Below are 21,313 nucleotides of genomic sequence, written 5' to 3'. Positions count from 1 at the left end.
TATGCTCAGGAATCTGGATGACCACACATGTCCAGTACTGGAGCTGTCTGAGGAAGAGGAAATGTCTCCCTCTGCTGTTGGGTTGGCGAAATGGTGATGATGATGAAGATAAAGAGGTAAAATATGTAAGGTGAATTTAGATTAAAGTGACAAAAGGGCATTTTTTTTAAAGATTAATTTTCGTATAAACTGGGAAACATTACTTGAATATTGATCCATGTAAAAACTGAAATACCTTAGTGGAGATATTTGCTCTTCAAAAATTCCAAAATTGCAAAATATAATATAACTTATAAGTAAATATAAATTAAGAAAATGAATACAATGGACTTAAAACATTTTTACTTTTGGAATATACTGAAAGCTAGCCCGATTCATCAGCCTGCTTCACTTCGTTGAAACTGTCTGACCTCGCAGCATTAGGATTCATTCACTCAACGGTAGGCGAGTACTTTTTTAAAATTTAACCAGTTACTGTTATTTGGTCGTGACATATGTAATGTGCTGCTAACGGGGCTAACTGTATATTAAGCTTTTCCCAAATCCCGTAGTAAGAAGGACAATAACTTTTTTCCCCTTGATAAAATTCACCAAACATTCTCTTTGTTCTGGCTTTAAATCTTCGATCTCGGGAATCGTTGCCAACACAGAATGTATTGCTTTGTCTACATCCATCTTGTTTACTGTTGTTCTGTGCCACAAAATGGACCCAGTCATGGCTTCACAGCTCTTTGCCGATTGGCTGGTGTGCGGTCTACAAGTTCCGGGGTTCTGTCTTGTGTATTCCGATTCCTAAACTAGTCACTAGAGAGAAATGAAATTGAGCAGAGGCACCAGCCTGGCTAATAATCTTCCACCATATGTATAAAATAATGTATATCTGTCTTGATGGAGAATGTTCCCAAATATATATCTTTATATTTCCATGGAATTGTGCAGCTTACATGTCACCTACAGAGAGTTACATAGTGCACAAACATACCTGGAGTTGTGTTTTTTTCATTCACACGTTTAAAGCACAAATCCTGCATATTTAAGCTACATTTATATGATGACGGTTTGAACAGAAGATGCAAAAGTAGCTTCGCATCTTCACTTTTTATTCTGCGCTTAGACGAGTGTTTTTGGGAGGAAATCTGTGTGCATACAGTGAGCTGCTGTGTGATGCACTATCACGTCACATACGCTTTTCCACTCTGGAGGGTGGTTTCAGATTTTTGCATTTTTAAGTCCCAAAAATGGCATCACCATTTAAACAAAAGCCACTTCCGATAAAATATTTTGTTGCTTTTACCCACAAGCATTCTTGTGTAAAGAGGCCTTCAGGCTGAGTTCTTCTCTTAAACACAAAACACTTTGCCACCTTGTGATGTCATGAGGTAATACAGGAAATGCTCCACTGTGTTTTTAAACTCCACACACCTTCACTATAATCATTTGGATAATTTCAGCCCTGGAATTGCCAATGTTTACTGAACAGCAGGTACAAGGAAGCTGTTAACTTAAAAACTACTGCTTCATGACATCACAAGGTGAAAGAGAGCATTTTTGAGCTTTGGAGATGTAGACAGACTAATAATAAGGGTTACGCAAATATATGTGAATGAAACAAAACACAACTTCAGGTATGTTTTTGAAGAGGTTGACAAAAATAACAGCAGTTTTGCATAATATAGGATCTTTAGTTTTATACCAAGACAAAGAAAAAAGTTTGCATTGAAGCTATTGTGAAAAAAAAATAGAAAAAGAAAAAATGTGTCCATAAAATCCATCATAACTCAATGGTTCCTCCATATTTGACCCTTATGGATAAATGTATGTGACTATACTGTGCACCTTGGACATATACGCTGACGTGGACTGGTCTGAAGAACCTCTCCCCTAAAGAGACACAGAAATGAGCCAACTCCTCCTGAGCTAAAGGTGTCTGAGTCAGTCTTTGTGTGTTCTTGATGCTTTCATTGGCAGCTCCGGTAGCCCTGGTCTCTCCTGGGGACTTCTACGCTCCTTCTGAAATCTTGCCCCGACATCTGCACAACATATCATCTCGGCACAGAGCTAGTTTCCATTGGAAGAGGCTGAATATTTGACTTTATTACTCTTTCCCCTCCTGCCTGTGCCCAGTTTTGTTAAGGAAGCTCAGACAGTTAGCACAAACACATTTATTCATTTTTCAAAGCAGAGGATGGGGTAATGGACACATCGTAGAGGCAGGGGTTTGTCCGTGTGATGGTATTGCTGGGATCATTAAAAAGACTTACAACTTTGAGAGCAGTAAAAGAGGCCCAGTCAAGCAGAATCAAGTTATGGACTATAAATATGATCATGTGATTCTATGTGAAGGACTATATAAGAGGGGGAAATCTGAAAACTCAAGAAAAAATACTAAATGGATCTAATAAACACATTTCAGGAGCGTTCATAGTTCTGCGTCAGCGTTTGTTTGAGTTTACATCAGATCTTTCTGGTCAGATTGTGTTAAAATAAAGCTCAGATTAAAGTCTAAGAGAGCCTCATAGAGAGCAGTGCCTACAGCAGGGGTCTCCAGCCTGTTTCCTCTGGTGAGCTACGTGTAGAAAATGAAAATGCCAGAGAGCTCCTGGTTTTAATGGTCACAAGAAATTGAGCACATATAAGAGCCATGGCGAGCCTTAGATGAGGTGCAGTTAGATGCCTATAAAACATAAACCATTATCCATTTATTAGTGTACAAAGTTAGGCATCAAAATGATACATTTACACTTGTAAAAGGCATTTAATTAATCAAAGTTTACTTATACAGTACAATACGTGTAATTCAGAAATCCCTTGGTGAGCTACTTGGAAGGGGGTGGAGAGTTCTGGTAGATGCCGAGCTATAGTTTGGTGACCCCTGGCCTCAGTTAGCATCACAGCTCCAGGGAATGTTGAAGACATTAGCGGTAGAGTATCAATTTATTATTTTAATTCTATTGTATTTATACAGAAACTTGTTTCTGCAAAATGTAAAACAGTAACTTCTCAGATACCATTCATACTGTTAACCCCAAGCTTGTAACTCCAGTACAAAAAGCACTGGGCCCTTAAAGCCACACTATGTTACTTTTTTAGCCAAAATTAGACAAAAATAAACCATGCTTTTTCTTTTCAGTTTTGTTGTTTTTCTTGCCCTTAAAACATGTCCACAAACCGACTCTTGCTTGTTTTCACAGGGCTGTTGTTCCTTTGGCTATGTTAGGTGCTGGTGCACTTTTGCACACTGTCTATCTACTGCAGTGTTTCTCAATGACTGGGTGGTTTGATTACTGTTTTTCATTGTTTAAAACTTGAGTGATTCTAATTGTTCAGAGAGATACGATTACTCAGTCAACAATAAAATATCCTCATTAATGTTCAATAATGGTCAAATCCACCTTTATTTTATGATTGACTTGGGTCACGAAGGTTTGTGACTTTTAAAATATGGGTCCCCAGAAAAAGCGTCTGGGAAACACTGATCTTCTGTGTAATGTTTATATTATTTATGCTTAACCAAAGATGTTCATTTTGTCTTCTTATGTTCTTTAACTTATTCTGTCTGGCATCTAACTTCGGTCAGTCTGAGCGACTGCCAGGTCAATCAGGCTGTCCACGCCTGCACACGTCACCCCCAACACCCGTGACAGTTCTGAAGATTGTTTGCAGCTGCAGCTGAATGATGTCAACAAGATAAATACACTTTACTCAATTGTCTTTAAAAAAGAACCCAAGGAGTTAAAATGATTGGTGCTTGTTTTGAGGTATGGCTGGTTGCACTATAAATAGGCCTTCTATCCATGGCGCGCTCTATTAACACTCTATTTTTATGGAATCATGCAGGTGACGTGCCACTCTGCTCTTTTTAGAAGACTTTGGTTCATGATTTCACATCTCCTCTCCTCCATTCCTTTAAATCCATCTGTGCTTTGCATTACTGTTCTATCCATTCTTTCCACTTGTCCTTTTTCCTCCTCTCCATTCCCAGTATTCCTGTCTTTGCGTCTGACTTGCACTTTCCCATGACAGAGCCTCCTTTGGGACTGGGACAAGCGGGTGCCTCCCTCTCACCTGGTCCGGAGCGGCAGTAAAAGAGCTCTTTGTCCCCCTGATCCGAAAGCCTTCATCGCCTCCGGAGGCATATCCTATGTGAAGTCCAGACAGGAAAAGACCAAAGTGGGGCTGGAATTCTGGGCTCTCGTGGGAGAATTGGAGCACATTTTTGGGGCCTCGTCTCTGTGCTACTGACGTCTCCTCCCAGTCTGTGTAACAAGGAGGAAACCACAAACTAAAATACTAAAATGAAAGGAGAACTGAAAATATCCGAGAATAAGAAGTGAAAGTAGCTGATCTGCTTTACAAGTCAGATAGTGCATAAAGCATTACAGAATTGCTTTTTGGTTCGGAGTCAGTCACCGTCTTGTTTCCATGGACATGTAATTGCTCTGCCTGGAATGTTCCACAGTATGACATTAAACAGCTCTACCTTATGTTTATTCAATTACAGGTGGTTTTATCATTCAAAAATGCCTTGAAAAACAGGCATTCTGACTGTCAGCGGGGTTGCCTTTCTACAGATCTGACCTGTAACGTGGCCTGGTTTGGTCTCCATGAAGATAAAAAGGTAAGAAAAAGGTAGAAAAGTTGCACAATGCACCATTAAAAGCAGGAAAAAACAAACTAGTTAATTTTAAATTGTTGTGCTCCACTCACTTTATGCATTCCAAACATTGCAGTTATTCACCATGATGAGTTTATAAGAGCTTTTCACAATGTTCAGAGACTAGAGTGTAGTTTTGCTTTGACAATAAAGCTAAGAACTAGCATGCAAACACACACTTCCTGATTAATTGACAATAGAGTGCTTTATAATTAGACGCAGATAGCATGCAGAGGACATATTTTGACATCAAGAGCTACCACTGTTGGGCACATTACTTCAAAACTGTAATGCGTTATTTATTACTTATTGTCATTTTAGAGTAATCCGTTACTTTACAGTATTACTGCATTTAAAATATAAGACATTACACGACTATTGCAGCACTTTTAAGTTACTCTCACCAAAATAACTGTCACTGATTGTCAAATAGCAATCAGCGAGCAAAGATGCCAAACGTTGGTGCCGTATATGGATTGAACCTGGACAAAACCAGGACTGGACTAAGGACTGAACCAGGACTGAACTGAGGACTGGACTGAGGACTGAACCAGGACTGAACCAGAAGGACTGAACCAGGACTGAAACAGGTCTAAACCAAGTCTAAACAAGGTCTAAACCAGGACTGAACCAGGACTAATCTCATACTAGGGCTTGGAATCTAGGACCACCCCCGAGAAAACCCCAAGCCCATAGAGCAGGGTCTCCGCAAAAGTGCGCAATCAGGCGGAACCGTAACGATGGTGGTGTTTCACCGTTGCTGATATCACGGTGATTTTAGCGAATTTGTATAAAGAAAAACGAAAAACTCACCACTTCAATCCAGATTAAAAATGCATTGTAGCACATGTTACTGACATTTGTACCCAGTAAAATATTACAAATTTTTTTCCCTGCAATGCCTTACATTGCCATGTTACAGCAAAAAGCAATGCATTCAGTGTTGGGAAGGTTACTTTTAAAATGTAATCCCCTACAGATTACAATTACACACCCCAAAATGTAATTTGTAAACGTAATCCATTAAAATTACTTAAAGTGAGTAACGTAATCTGATTACTTTTGGATTAACTTGATATTGTCATGTTTTTTTAAAACGACATGAATGTAGTAACCAATCCTCAAAATTTTTGTGTTTGTGTGCACGTCCCTCATGTGGCAGGTCACTATAGGACAGTAGTGCAGATATTATGAGTCTATGCAGGTTTTTTTCACCAGTGCCAGTAGCTCCGGTTTCACATTTAAGTTGTAGGCGATTTTATATTTGTTTTTTTTATATATATATCTCACATCAGGAGAAGAATTTCCAAGACACAAATGCGGTTTTTACCAATGCACTGCTGCTTCCACTGTGTGACTGACATCGCCAACTTTAACATGACGTTTACGTCGCTCTTATTGGCCACGTTCTGTTTGGGCTTCAGGCAATGAGTGAAATTACCGAAATAAAAAAAATAAATAAATGGATGTGCACAAAATGTGAAAACAGGAAAATACCCCTTGTAATCCACTTATTTCAGCAAAAGTAACTGTAATAATTACCACCATTGAACATAACTGTAACTGAATACATTACTCATAATTTGTACGCTGATTACGTAACGGCGGTACATGTAATCCGTTACTGAAATATTATAGTAATTTGTTACTTTTATAAATATTTATATTCACTCCCAACACTGAGAGCTACTCATACAATAAAACTGTACTCTGACAAGACACATTCAAATATATGCTCAAATATGTGGAGAGAAATCGGATACAGGCTCTTTAAAGATCTATTTGGCTCTTGGTTGACAGAAAGACATTACAATTCAAATATGTCAGCTTGTATTAGTAGTATTAATGTTTGCAACACTACTTTACTGATGTATTTTATTGTATTTCCACAAAGGTACATGAACTTAATTTCAGTATAATGTCACTGGATGGAAGACTACCAAATGTTTTTTCTGAAATAAAGTTAGTATTGTAGTATATATTGAACTAGTCAGAGAGGTGGAAGAAGAGTACTAACATAAAAGTTTATTTACTATGTACAGGACCCAGACACATAAATCCCCAGGACATTGTGACAGTATTCAGAGTTGCCAAGTCCACTGCTTTATAGCGTTTTTAGGCTTTTGGAAAGTACCTTGCAAATTTTGAAAGTTGCAGTTTTTACCCTTTTTGAGTTCTGTTTACGCCCTCATAGATCAGTAATGACTATTCAGAACAAAAAAATTACTGAAACACAATCTGTTTTAAAGCTGTTACTGATATTAAATATGCTTGTAAAAATATGCACATCTCATTAGCGCAGTTCATTGTTCAGTGGTGTCGCACAATGTTTAAAAAGTTGCTTCTCATTGGGGTTTCTTTTTTTAAGGCTCTGAAAGGTCTTTGAAAATCTGGCAAAACTTATAGAATTGTCCATTACAGTCCGGTTTAGTCGCAGTCCAGTCACTGTCTGCTTATGCTTCCATTGTAGGGAGTATTATACCAAAGAAAACAAACAAACAAACAAAAAATCTAAATCTACCCTGAAAGCACTTTAGTCAGTTACAGCAGAAAAATCTATATACTCCAGAAATTCAGAGAAAATGGACCACAAACCTGTCTAGGCACAGTCCCACAGTCAAGACACAGTCTGCCCATGCTTCTGTTGTAGGGAGTATTATACTTGAGATAACAAGGACACAACTTTTTAAATAGATAATAGAAAAACAATCAGCTATTCTGTGTAATTCTTCTACTATCCATCTGTTTTGTGTAGTTCTTTTCCCCTCAAGAATGGTTCCAGTTGTGTTTTGATTTAGTACAATAGAAAAGGGAAATTATTTTTTTGCTAAAATAAACCTAAAAAAACCACAACTAAACAAAAATTAACAGAATCTTTATTTATATTATCTACAAATATAGGTATTGAAGAACAAAAATATTCAGATAACTCAATTTCAACCAAAACACAGATAGAACCACAACTGTCCAAGTGGATAAGTTGTAATAATAAAATAAATAAATATATATATAAATATTACACAATAAATCCTACAGTGCTCTGGTGAAGTTGTAAAATGTTAACTTTCCTCTTCCTATACGCTGTATGTCATCACTTGGGGGAAAATGCATAAAGATGAGTTATTACTGAGTCTTTCCAGCACAAACTAGTCAGAGCTGTGTGTCTCTTAGCCCCATCCACTCACCCCCCACACATGGGAGACTGACCGTGACCAAACTCCCTCAGATGAATCCACAGGAGTTGCTGCGAGCGTACAGGGAACAACAGGTGGGTTAAGGTAATGAAAGAGGGTTTCATTTGATAAAAAGTCAACAACGTCATCTCAAAATAAGAACTGTTCATTTAAAACACACACATTATGTAACTTCCTCTTTTGAATCTTTGGGGGCGCTATTGTCACTAGAAAAGTATTGTATCACAAGCAATGTACCCTGAAAGCACTTTAGTCTGTAGTGGTTATGTCACAGTGCACCTGCCATTCACACAACACGGCTTATGTAAATATAAAGGTCACTGTGTTGTTAAACAGGGACAGTTGATCCAGTCTGAATACAGCAGTTACACCAGAAACACCTATGTTCCTGAAAGACTGAGAAAAAGGGCCACAAACCACCACTAGTCTTTACAGTTTTTCTGTTACTTCAACACATTTCTTAGACTAGAACTGAATTTTCAAAGCTTTAAAATTTTCTTTAAATTTAAATTCCTTTAAGCAATTCACACAACATCAAATATACTGTAAGTATTTTAAAATCAGATAATCTGCTCAATATCGTTTATTAATTTCACTAAATTAAGTATTTTCGTCGGTAAACACATCAATCCCTTCACAGAACTCACTGCAGCGTTTATAAAATGAGCATGAAAATGCTTCATCTTGTTTTCAGATTCTGCACAGACCAAACATATGTCACCGAACAGGATTTGTAACTGTTTATGATTGTAATATCATTTACTGACACCATATTACATGTTTTACTCCCAAAGGATCAGAGCAAATGACTCATCTGTGATGCAATCTCTATTGCAATTCTCTCTTAAACAGTCAGAAGCAGTGGAGAAGTGCCCAGGACCCTCCACTCACTGGTCAGGAGCACCTTACTGTACTGCTGCCCCCGTGACCCAGCCCCGGATAAACAGAAGAAAAAGGATTCTCTGTGTGGGTCAGTGGGCTACACAGTGATGGGGAAAGCTGTTGATTGGACACATACAATTTTTCATAAATATTTATATTTTTATATTACATTTTTCATAAATATTTTGGATCAAATACTGCAAAATTTACTTTGCTGAGATTAAATGTTGTTTAGGAAAACAAATATTCTGTTTAGTACTTTGTGTGCACAGATAAAATAGTGCCCTTTATGTCATTTTACCACATGAGAACTGTAGTATTGACAAAACAAGGTGAATTTACTCATCGTGTGTGTTTCTAAAGCTCTGAGCTGAGAGGAGTGTCAAGAGTTCTGAGAAAGTGCCTGAGAGCTGTGCAAACTGATGACAAATGTTTCAAATGATGTGACCACATGTGCCTCTGTTCAGATACAGGTTTGAATCAAATGATCAAACTAAACAAAATTTCAAATGTGCTAAAAGTACAAAAAAAAAAAAAAAAAAAAAAACTAAAACGGTATTGTATGGTATTTAAAATTATTTCAGATTAGCAAATACATCATCATAAGAAACAGTAGACAGTTGTACAGACTCATTTGAAATAATGCATCAAAGCATTTGCTCTTTGAAAAGAAAAGCCCCTAATGATTTGCAAAAGAAATAAATAAAGAGTATTTAAAACTTCATACCTAAAACTACCAAATTCACATAAAGAAAACAATCTTTACTTTATGTTGAAATTCATATAGGAATTACGGGTTGTAACTGAGGTACTGTATCATCTCTCTGTTTTAACACACTGGATCTTCACTTTTGACTTTTCATTGAAGAGACAGTTTTTTTTTTCAATCGCTTTGGCACAAAAGTTAAAATTTTGGCACAAATTTTCAAAGCTCAAGGAGCAAATATTCCTGTCATGTTGGCTCAACCTTATTTCCATTTTCATGCCTTACCTCTCAAAGCATAAAACACAATTATCAACTATTAAAACAGAGACTGAAAGTGTAACACTCTCTCTGCTCATGCTATACTCTATGGACCTAACTACTGTATACTACTACATACTACTTATTAAAGTCCACAGATCGAAGACACAAAGGACAAAGCTGAACACACAGTAATCACAATATGAAGATATGTTTTAGACACAAAAGCACTAGAAACCATAATGTAAAAGACTTCTGTAGTGAAAACCTGTGTGAAGCAGGTTTTCATTCAGAGACTTGGAGGTCCAAATCTGACATAGTTCAGATTTCTACTGCTAAAAAGCACAGATTTGATTGTGTAATATTGAACACACATTTACAGCATTTCCTTCATTCTAAAAACATCAGAAACAGTGTGATATTGGTCTTGCAGGTCTGACTCCATCACACTACACATCTAAATGTGTGGGAGCAGTGTTTGGATGGTGGTTAAACTTTATAAATTTCATGGCTGTGTTTGTGTCCTTTTGGTCACAAAATCATTTTTTTCCTGAAATGTTGTGTATTGATTGTCTTGAGTGAATAGTTAGGTTGCACAGAATATTTTCTGGTTTATAAAAAGTTTCAGAAAATGTGCAGTGGAAAGAGCTGTAGCTCTAATGGCATCCCTTAAGGACAGAGCATGGGAAAAGATGGTGTTTCGTCAATGTGCTCATTATAGCCTTTATTCCACACAAAAAAACAAAACAAAAAAAAACACAAAGAAAAAATATAAGCGAAAATACACATGCCTAGTAATGAAACATAATAAATAATGAAACTAGTATGTATAATTATTACTATAAAAAGATGCAAAAAGTTAGTTTCATTAATTACATTAGGGTTGTCAAAAGTACTGAAAATCAGACACTAAACTAGATACTCATTTGAACAGGTATGTACTATACTAAAGAAAACTTTTTTTTAAACTTGGCTTAGTTTAATCATTTCATTCAGACTTGTATCTGAACAGAGGTACAGGTGGTCAAATCACTCGGAACATTTGTCATCAGTTCACACAGCTCTCAGACTCTTTCTCAGAACACACTGACATGTCTCTCACAGCTTCAGAGACACACAGAGTCATCTGAGTTAAAGACGTGGGTCCTAACACTGTCATTTCCAATGTAGAAAATCAAATATAACAGCAAAAAAAAAAAAAAAAAAACAATTTGTGAGCAGCAAAACTTTAACAACAAAGGATTTGGCACATAGGTCAAACAGGGAGAAGAGTCTCAGCTGTGAGCACAGGCTGTGAATAGAGTCTACATACAGATGTACACAATGTGAGATGTGAAAGTCTTGTATGATTTTCAACATATCACAAATTCAACTTTGCAGTTGGTAATGTGTACATTTATATTTTACATACAATACAATATACACTGTGCGCACCATTATTGGGCAAGTTAGTATTTTGACCATATCATGATTTTGATGCATATTCTTCGATTCCATGCTGTATAAACTTGAATTCTTATTGGATTTAAGCATATCAGGTGATGTGTATTTGTCTGATGAGAGCGTGTGTGGCCTAAGGAGATCAACACTCTATATCAGTGCAGAATTAATGTGTGTGCCGTATTAATAACAGCTTCTTTTCCTCAGGCAAAATGGGCAAAAAGAGAGATTTAACTGACTCTGAAAAGTTAAAAATTGTAAAAAAGTCTTTCAGAGGGATGCAGCACTCTTGAAATTGCAGTGATACTGGGGCATGATGACAGAACCATCAAACGTTTTGATGAAAATGATCAACACTGTTGCAAGAAATGTGTTGGGGAAAAAAAGTTGCAAATTAACTGCACGAGTTTTGAGAAGAATCAAACATGAAGCTACCAGGAACCCATTTTCCTCCAGCACTGTTATGCTCCAGAACTGCAGCCTACCTGGAGTGCCCAGAGGTACAAGGTGTTCAGTGCTCTGAGACATGGTCAAGGTTAGGTTAGGTGAAACCTGACCACCACTGAATAAGAAACATAAGCTGAAACAGGCCAAGAAATATCTGAAGACAGATTTTTCAAAGGTTTTATTTATGGAGTGATGAGATGAGAGTGACTCTTGATGGACCACATGGATGGGCCTGTGGCTGGATCAGTAATTGTAAGAGTAAGAGATGGACTCAAAATTAACTCCAAAATCTACTGCCAGTTTTTAGAAGATAAGTTTTAGAAGACAGGTTTTAGCTCAATTATTTATTTATTTATTTATTTTAATTTCTGTTTATTTGTACATTTTGAGTTGTTTACTATTCTGACAGATGAAAATAAACATGTTAGAATGGAAAATATATATTTTTTTTTATTTAGTTGCGTTTAATTCTGGACATTAATAGCCCAATAACACATAGCCCTATGAAAGCCAAAACTTCACTTTTACTTACCTAAATATTCAGGTTTGAGGTTTATTAACATTCTGGATTGACAGAGAGCACTGTAGTTGTTCAATTATAAAATGAATCCTCATAAATACAACTTGCATAGTAATTATGCACAGTGTAGACAGATTTTAGACAAAAAAGCAACCTTTTTCTGATTCAGATTTGTAGCGTAAACTGCAGAGCCAGTTTGCAATAAACCAGCTACTCTGTCAAATGAATGTAAGAGCCCAGAAAAACACAAGGCCACAGTATTACAGGTTTAATGGTAAAACTTGCTTTATTACTTAAATTCTGTTTAAGATTTTGCAAATATCAATTTCCAATAGATAAATGTGCCAAAGTGATTGAAAAAAAAAACAACTGTAAAATGTACTTTTCAACTGTCTATTTGCTTCCATTCCTAAAAAGCATACACCTCTGTGTGTTTTTCCTCTTTGGAGACAGACAGATTATGCAGGGTTAAACTAGGTTAAAGGTGATTTCATAACACTGAGGTGACATAGCTCAAACTACTGCTGTTCAATTCGTAAAGACACGTGCCAGATGTTATGCCAGATGGGATTGAAACTGGGATATTTATGGGTGTTGGGACAATACATTAAAAACTAGTCATCATGGTACAACAATTTTAAGAGCCTGTCTAGGCTTGGTAGATCAGTCGAGTTCAAGTTCTGTCTCTAGCTGGTCTTCTAAGTAAGTGTGTGATGCTCATTAACCTTTACAGTCAACAGTGCTGTCTAGTGTAATTATGCAGAGTATTACCAGGGAGATGTGTCAGACTAAAATAAATGGAAATAATATCATTCCCTAAACCTTTTGGAAGAAAAAACACCTGATGGTCACTTTGAGTACTGTGCAGAAATAACAAAAAGGCTCCATTTAACAAAAGTTAATGCAAACAAAAGTCCAGACGCTCTGTGCCATTTTGACTCTGGTCTGTGCCAGTTGGCATTGGGTGGCATCAGCAAATGTTAAAAGTAGAACAGTCAGACACATGAGTGCACACCGGGCCAAACATTTAAAATGTTCACATAATATAAATGTTCCATGCATTTTCATAATAATTGAATAATGTAATTTTGAGATACACATTAATTCAGTGTTTACATTTACCTCAGGTTGCAAACCCCCTGCTTACACTTGGACAGTGAGAGGCCACAAATTTTAAAGAGTTTACAAGGCAAATGTGATCTCTGATGTCTGGGAATCTGGAAGGTCAGATTAGTTGGCATACATGTCAATCAATGAATAATGTGAATATGGTAATGTAGCGGTTCTCAAAGTGGACAATACTATCAACAATACCAGGCTATCCCAGTTGGTGTAAAACTTATTTATATGACTGAGTTAAATAAAAACAATATGTTGGGGCAAGCAACTTTTGATAAGGAAACATCAAGAACACATAGTAATTTGTCACAATCTTGATTTTAGATTATATTTAGACTTTGAAGGGTTTTAACAGTCCATTGACTGAAAAAGCAGACATTTGCCCAGAATTAAAATTAAATTTTAATTTCAGCATGATTTAATTTGACAAAATATGTTAACATTGATTCTGTAAGTGATGAAGTGATAAGGTGATTTCAAAAAGGGTTTAGGAGGAAGAACTGTCGACTGCCCAAATTATGCACCTTTAAATTATACACATAATACATAAATCTTTTCATACAATAGAAAGCTTTTTTGGAATTGAATGCGAACTTGAAAAAAGATGAATGAGACCTTTAAATACGTTTGGCCTTTTGAGTTCTCTTAAAGAATAAACTCTCATGTCCTGACAGCAACAAAATGACATTCAACATTTTTTGAAAGCCTCTTTTCCACTTCGGTATAGAGAAGTGAGCATTTTGAGAATTTTGTGCCTGTTGTCTTTTGGCTAAACAACTGTACGACATTTTGAGCTTGGATTTGACTCTCTCACTGATGAACGATGAACACCTCAGTCTTCAGAATGCATACACAGCATTGCTTGCATTGCTTGTGATTTATCATATCATTTATAAAAGCCATTTTAATTCCAGTTTTACCAGTAGTGTACTATAACAGACAGACTGATATGAGGATGACCTGTAGTAAACCCAGAGTTTCATTTGTCATTGCAACACAATCAAACTCTAGTTTATAATGGATAAAACCCATGTGGGAATTTGGAAACTTCTGTGAGAATTGGGCAGCTGAAACATCTCACATAAAGGTCAAAAGATTTCTGATTGGCTCAATGTCGACTTGTACAAGTATATAAACCTACAGGCGGCTGATTCAGTGTCTTTTATTCTTCATTGGACCAGTGGGTAAAGGCAGGATGAAGTGGCTGGTTTTGGTGGCTCTTTTTGGGCTGGGTGTGGCCCAACACAACCCTCACATGAAGAGTGGACGCACCTCCATCGTGCACCTGTTCGAGTGGAGGTGGGCCGACATCGCAGCAGAGTGTGAGCGTTACCTTGGTCCCAATGGCTTCGGAGGCGTTCAGGTGGGTCTTTAAAGTCACTCATGCACAGACATTCAGTAAATTCACTCTCAAATTTTGGAGTTTTTGAATTTTTTGCTTTTGAATATTCAGTCAAATTATTTAACACTAATACTGTAATTACTAATATTTTGGGTTTTGGGTAAGTGGTTTCAGATTACTACACTACATTTGACGAACACATCATCTATTTTGGACCAGGCCTATCCAACCCACCTACAGAGTGCTGCTGGTAAATGCACTGGTATCTGTCAAAAAAGTAGAGGAGCAATGCATATTTAAGTACATTTACTAAGGCAAGAAATGTAGAATAGAGTTAGAGATGTTTTACTATGGCATGGATAAGTATAGAATGGAATAGGAGTTTTGTAAAAGAGTAGGAATTGTAGAAGTAAATGTCAGGGTCATGCAGTTACTTTATAAATTGAGGAAGTTGTTGAATGTTGTTGAGATGAGTAACAAAAGAAAACTAATTCTAGACAGAATCAGTATTCATAGAAGTGAGAGGGTGATGACTGGGGCATAGAAGGTATAAAAATGGTAAGAAAGTGATGAGTGAAGAAAGCATATGACAGAGGAGCTGTAGCATGTTGTAAGTGTAACAAAAAATTGGATGTTGCCAGATGAGAGCACCTCAAGGATTGACACAATCTCCCTTCTGGTTTGCTGGAGAAAATAACAGGTATATATATATATATATATATATATATATATATATATATATACTATATATATATATATATATATATATATGTATATATTGGTTTTCTCATTCACTCACACTGGTACATCTCACAGAATGGTATCTGATGATCATAAAAATGCTACTTCACTAACATCACTCAACTATCACACTGAATGAAAACACCACTAACTTACCAGTCAATATTGGCACATTACCAATAATTTTATCCATTTGTTTGAGCTGAAGTTTGGTGAGAACGCGATCTGCACCAAATGAAAATTGCTTCAATGTTTCAGTTTTAATCCTCAAGTTGAACAAGTTAACTGGACTAACAGGTGTAAAAACACCCTTAGTCACTCTCTTTTTCTCCTGTCAGATTTCTCCTCCCAGTGAGCACATTATCGTGAGCAACCCCTGGAGGCCCTGGTATCAGCGCTACCAGCCAATTGGCTACAAACTCTGCTCCCGATCAGGAAGTGAGGCCGAGCTTCGCGACATGATCACCAGATGCAACAATGTCGGGGTAAATTGAGACACTTTAAAGCGTAGACCTTACAGGACATGTTTTACTTTACAATAGTGAGAAAAAATTAAATTAAAACTGGTAAATGATGTCTTTAAGGTCAACATTTAAACAAGTCTTTTAAATTGAAAAAGGGACCAAATGTGACAAATAAAACAACGTAATATACATAAACACAATAACATCTCTCTTTATAGGTGAACATCTACGTAGATGTTGTGATTAACCACATGTGCGGCTCTGCGGGCGGAGAGGGCACCCACTCCTCCTGTGGGAGCTGGTTCAGTGCTCCCCGTGAAGACTTCCCCAGTGTTCCCTACTCCAGTTGGGACTTCAATGACAACAAGTGCCACACAAGCAATGGTGAAATTCAGAACTATGGAGACCCCAACCAGGTAATGATCTGTTAGGGATGGGACAAGATCTTGTGCCATAAGATTGTGCACACATGAAAAAAAAAAGATTTTACATTTGGATTGGAGAAATGATCTTACATTTGCCACATGTTTACATTTGGATTGAACAGAAATGGTTAAAAATGGTTATTGAGAAGCTATTTCCAAAAAGCACAGTCACCATGACAGTGAAAATATTATATACAGTTTATAAATGTTTATATGGTCTCCCTGTATCTTCAATGGTTATATAGAAATTGTATGTTTCCCACAGGTCCGTAACTGCCGTCTGGAAGGTCTGCTGGACCTTGCCCTGGAGAAGGACTATGTCAGGGGTAAAGTGGCGGAGTACATGAACAAGCTTGTTGACATGGGCGTGGCTGGGTTCAGAGTGGATGCCTGTAAACACATGTGGCCTGGAGACCTGCAGAATGTGTTTGGACGCCTCCACAACCTCAACACCAAGTGGTTCTCCAGTGGATCCAGACCTTTCATCTACCAGGAGGTACTTAACACCCATCTACTCCAGACTATGTACTGAAATATGATCCTCAAAAAAATCAAAAGAGCACTGACAGCACTGGAAGAGATGCAGGGAATATTTTACTTTGCAAGACACATGTTATGTGTTTTGTAGGTAAGTTAATAATTAACAGGATTTCACTTTCGAAAGTTGTGGGAATTGGCACACTGGTTATTAGATGAAGTTTATCTCACTAACCAACAGAAATAAAACATGACATAGTATCTCATTACCTCATTTGACCACCACAGCTACCCACTACAGTGACTTCATAACTACAGATGTTATACCAATCCATCTGTCATTCTCAAGCTCCATTGTAATAAACAGCACAGTTCATACACAAAGTAATTCAAAAGGATTTACATAAACAAACATTCAAGTGTTAATAAAATTATAATAATAATAATAATAATTATATAATATATAATTACAATTATTATAAAATGAATTATACCCCAGGATTCTTGAACTCATCCATTTGAGGCTTGGTGTCTCCTAACCTGGCAAATAAAAGATTCATATGTGTAGCCCTCACACTGAAATGGCTCTTACTGAAAAAGAATGTCACAACAGATACATGGTAAATGGTCACATTTTTATATAGCGCTTTTCCACCTTCAAGGCACTCAGAGTGCTTTACAACAAAGAACCACTCACCCATTCACACACACATTCACACACTAGTGTATGCAGACACTAGTGAGGTGGGTTAAGTGTCAGTGTGAGCTGGAACCAGTGATGCTTATGTCGTGAACAAGATTCAGACCACCAACCTTAGGATCAGTGGACAAACACTCTATCTGGTAGATAGATTGAAGTGTTACATCAGCAGAAACAGGAGAGGAATCTTTGTTAAATCCAGTTAAGAGAAAAACCTTCCCTCTGCATGTTTTTAACAATCAGACTGGTCCTGTGATTGGCCTGAACCATGGTGGCCCAGACTACTGGCCAGGTTAGGTTTCTCCACCAACCTGAGGCCATGCCATCCTTTTTGATTCTGAGTCAACACTAATGAACATTTTCCTCATAGGTTATTGATCTGGGAGGAGAGGCCATCTCTGCCAGCGAGTATTTCCACTTGGGCCGAGTCACAGAGTTCAAATATTGTGCCAAACTGGGAAATGTGATCAGGAAGTGGAATGGAGAGAAACTCAGCTACACCAGGTATGGCTGAAAATCATGGAATTATATCAGTGTTTGGCCAATTCAAATAAAATTGTTAAAAGCTATTGAATATATGTATGTATATGCACAGTTTTTCTTCAGGAACCTGTGTTTTACTTTGTGGTCAGGAACTGGGGAGAGGGCTGGGGTTTCATGCCTAATGGAGACGCTGTAGTGTTTGTGGATAACCATGACAACCAGAGAGGAAGTGGAGCAGGTGGAGCTTCCATCATCACCTTCTTTGACTCTCGGCTCTACAAGATGGCCACCGCTTACATGTTGGCCCATCCCTATGGAATCACCAGAGTCATGTCCAGCTACAGATGGACCCGTAACATTGTTAATGGAAAGGTGTGTTATATTCTTAATTTTTTTTATAAGTTTGTTTTAAAGTGGAACAATACTGTGTCATCCATGTTTGGTACAAATGCACAATGCACCTGTATTATTTTTTTACTGTACGATAAAATATTTTATGTACCTCAGTGACTCTTTACTGACATTTAGAGAGATCTTTGTTCATTTGTGTGTATAAATTCATATATAAAACACAATAAATAAAAACTGTATTGCATGTACTTCTTCACATAGGATCAGAATTACTGGGTTGGTCCTCCCAGCAACAGTGATGGATCCACCAAACCTGTTACCATCAACGCTGACCAGACCTGTGGAAACGGCTGGGTGTGTGAGCACAGATGGAGGCAGATCAAGTAAGTGTATATATGCAATGACTGATTGAATTTCATGTTAATACTTTTCCTCCTGGTCACTAGTAATGCATATTCTTTAGCTTCTCTGATTACAGATTGCTTAATTGGCTAACTAAATAGAAAACTACCAGGATCATTATAAAATGGTTATGTAGAGTTAGTGCTTCCTTTCTTTCAGGAACATGGTGAAGTTCCGTAATGTGGTGAATGGACAGCCTCACTCAAACTGGTGGGACAACCAGGGCAACCAGGTCGCCTTTGGACGTGGCAACCGCGGATTCATTATCTTTAACAACGATAACTGGTGAGACTTTCATGTATCTGTCATGGAGCAGCCTTATTGTGGCAGGAATCACAATGTATGCACCTTTACAGTTAACACTGATGTGCACAATACGGTCACCATAAAACTTTATTCTAGTGATTTTTTATTCCACTAATATATGTCTTGTGATACTTTAAGGGCCCTTGACGTGACCCTGCAAACTGGCATGCCCGGAGGAACATACTGTGACGTGATTTCGGGTCAGAAGGAGAACGGCAGGTGCACAGGCAAACAGATCCAGGTGGGATCAGATGGACGCGCCAACTTCAAAATCAGCAACCAGGATGAAGACCCGTTTGTGGCCATTCATGCCGAGTCCAAGCTGTGAACGACATCATGTTTTCACCCACATAATCTCAAAGCTGTATAACACAGCATGTGTTTCATGTAATTCCTTGTTGAGCCATCATGTCATGTTACAGCCACTTCGTCTCAGTGACAGAGATGTCCAAAGTCAGTATAATTTTAGCAATTCGATTGAGCAAAAAGACAGTTTTGTTTACAAATTGAATCAATTAAATAAACCCTCCCTGTATAAGACACTGAGTGTTTACTTTCTTGAATATTTTCAGAGTAACTCACATGCCAACATTATATTCAAAATTATCAGCTATATACAGCATAGATTTTATTTTTTTTTACCCTGGGTCATTTAGGGTTTTACTGAGACTAATATTGTGCTTCTCAACTAAGAAAAGTGTCAACTGGGCCTCTGTGTAGTAGAATCCATCCAATGCAATCCAAGTTTATTTGTATAGCACATTTTACCAACACAGAATCTTTAAAGTGCTCCACAGAGTAGGCTTAATACAATAGCAATAAACACAATGAATAAAATAAAGCATAAAGAAATACATAAGAGAGTAAACAAAAATAAACAAAAAATTAAATAAAAGATAAAATCAAAAGACAGTCAGAGGACCACACAATTCTCATGCCGTGTTAAAACACAGTGAGTAAAAGTGTAAAAAAAGTGTGCTGTTAAATGAGTCTTAAAAGCATCAACTGAAGGGGCGGGGGGAGAGCATTCAAAAGTTTGAAACCAAGTACAGAAAAGACTCCATCACCCCAGCTTTTGAGTCTCGTTTTTGGTCCCAGAATAGAGCCCTGGTGCAATCCAGAACATAGGTGGGCTTATGAGGAAAGGAGTCCCCAAATTTGACAGTTAGGACGGATAGGACCTGAACAACTCCATTGCTCTTTCCCTGACTCCCACACAGTGCTCCAAGAGAGATAAGAGAACTGTGTGGTTCACTATGTCGAAAGCAGCTGTGAGATCTAAAAGCAAAAGAACAGGTGCATTTCCAGTATCAGTAAATAAAAACAAATCATTAAAAAGCTTTAAAAGTACAGTATCTGTGCTATGAATTGACTTTTAACCTGACTGAAAAACATCCATGACTGCTAAAGCACATAGGACCTCATGGCTTATTAAATAATGGTCAGAGAACACTGCATTACCAATTTCAAGGTTATCAACACCAAAACCATTAGATAAAACCCACATTCTTAAGTGGGTGCAGTGACATGTTGCATCAAATTAAATTAACAGATTACATTTAAAAAGGCTTTAGCCAGGGGTTTGCATTGACAGTACACTTGTACATTAAAATCTCTTACAATGAGTATCTTATTATACTTCACTGTGACGCTGGCCATAAAGTCCAAAAAGTCAGTGATAGAATCTCAGTTGTACTTGGGTGGCCAATAAACGACTGTACAAAGGAAATGCCCAAAGTGTCGAAGTTCAAATGCACACAGTTTAAATGGGGAATAGCAGCATCAGATTAGAATGTTCTCATCCAATCTGGTATTGGTCAATGGTCTAGCCTTTTTTGAGTATCGCCTTGGATCGGATTTGGTGAATAGATCGAGCTGATGCAGTGAAAAGTGTCCTCTGCACGCCACTGTTGCTGCTAACACTAGCTAACAACCAGAGCAGCTTAAATTCAGACAGAGGAGGCTCTAAAGTTACTAAAAACATGATTAATGACTTTTACCTCTGTGATATCTTCATGGAACCTTAAGAGTGAAAAACAAACTTTGAACAAATCGGTAGAGCACAGCCGAATGCTCTAACCTGTTTAGATATGTTAAGTAAGCATGTGCTTTGGACATGGTGACATTTTATAAGTTAAAGTAGGCCCATAATGAACCCAAATCTGTCTGGATCCTATTGTTTTATGTAATTGTAACTGTGCTTTTTGGGGAAAAAAGGCCATTCTCAATCCCTACATTGGTATTGGTTAATATCAGGTATTGGAGAGTATTGATATCGGTATCAGAAAAAGCTGGATTGGTGCATCCCTATCATCAGACACCAATTACCAAATTATCCCTAAAACACTGGTTATCAGGACATTAAGGAAACTACAGAATACACACCCCTGAAATAATAAAAT

The 21,313-nt window shown here is 37.4% G+C and overlaps 1 protein-coding gene across 1 annotated transcript; it reads left to right on the top strand.

The window, feature by feature from the left end:
• Window positions 1-21: 21 nt before the first annotated feature.
• LOC110164166 (alpha-amylase-like) lies at window positions 22-19,436 on the top strand. Its single transcript, XM_020929202.2, has 13 exons — window positions 22-116; window positions 4,502-4,618; window positions 7,826-7,922; window positions 8,701-8,818; window positions 14,402-14,583; window positions 15,642-15,788; window positions 15,986-16,183; window positions 16,458-16,688; window positions 17,740-17,873; window positions 18,002-18,224; window positions 18,465-18,586; window positions 18,765-18,890; window positions 19,050-19,436. Exons 2-13 carry the CDS (start codon window positions 4,605-4,607, stop codon window positions 19,237-19,239), a joined length of 1,782 nt encoding a protein of 593 aa, XP_020784861.2. The 5' UTR covers window positions 22-116; window positions 4,502-4,604; the 3' UTR covers window positions 19,240-19,436.
• The last annotated feature ends 1,877 nt before the right edge of the window (window positions 19,437-21,313 follow it).

Source organism: Boleophthalmus pectinirostris, unplaced genomic scaffold, assembly GCF_026225935.1.
Source record: "Boleophthalmus pectinirostris isolate CB_2022bp ecotype Guang Dong unplaced genomic scaffold, ASM2622593v1 HiC_scaffold_16, whole genome shotgun sequence".
Taxonomy (NCBI): Eukaryota; Metazoa; Chordata; class Actinopteri; order Gobiiformes; family Gobiidae; genus Boleophthalmus; species Boleophthalmus pectinirostris.
Note: the sequence above shows the minus strand (reverse complement) of the source record. Positions and strands in the feature narration are given on the sequence as shown.

Coding starts and splice junctions, on each gene's coding strand:
- LOC110164166 (XM_020929202.2), top strand. Junction 7,923..8,700: donor GAGCGTACAGGGAACAACAG/GTGGGTTAAGGT, acceptor TCTCTTAAACAG/TCAGAAGCAGTGGAGAAGTG. Junction 16,689..17,739: donor GACCTTTCATCTACCAGGAG/GTACTTAACACC, acceptor TTTTCCTCATAG/GTTATTGATCTGGGAGGAGA.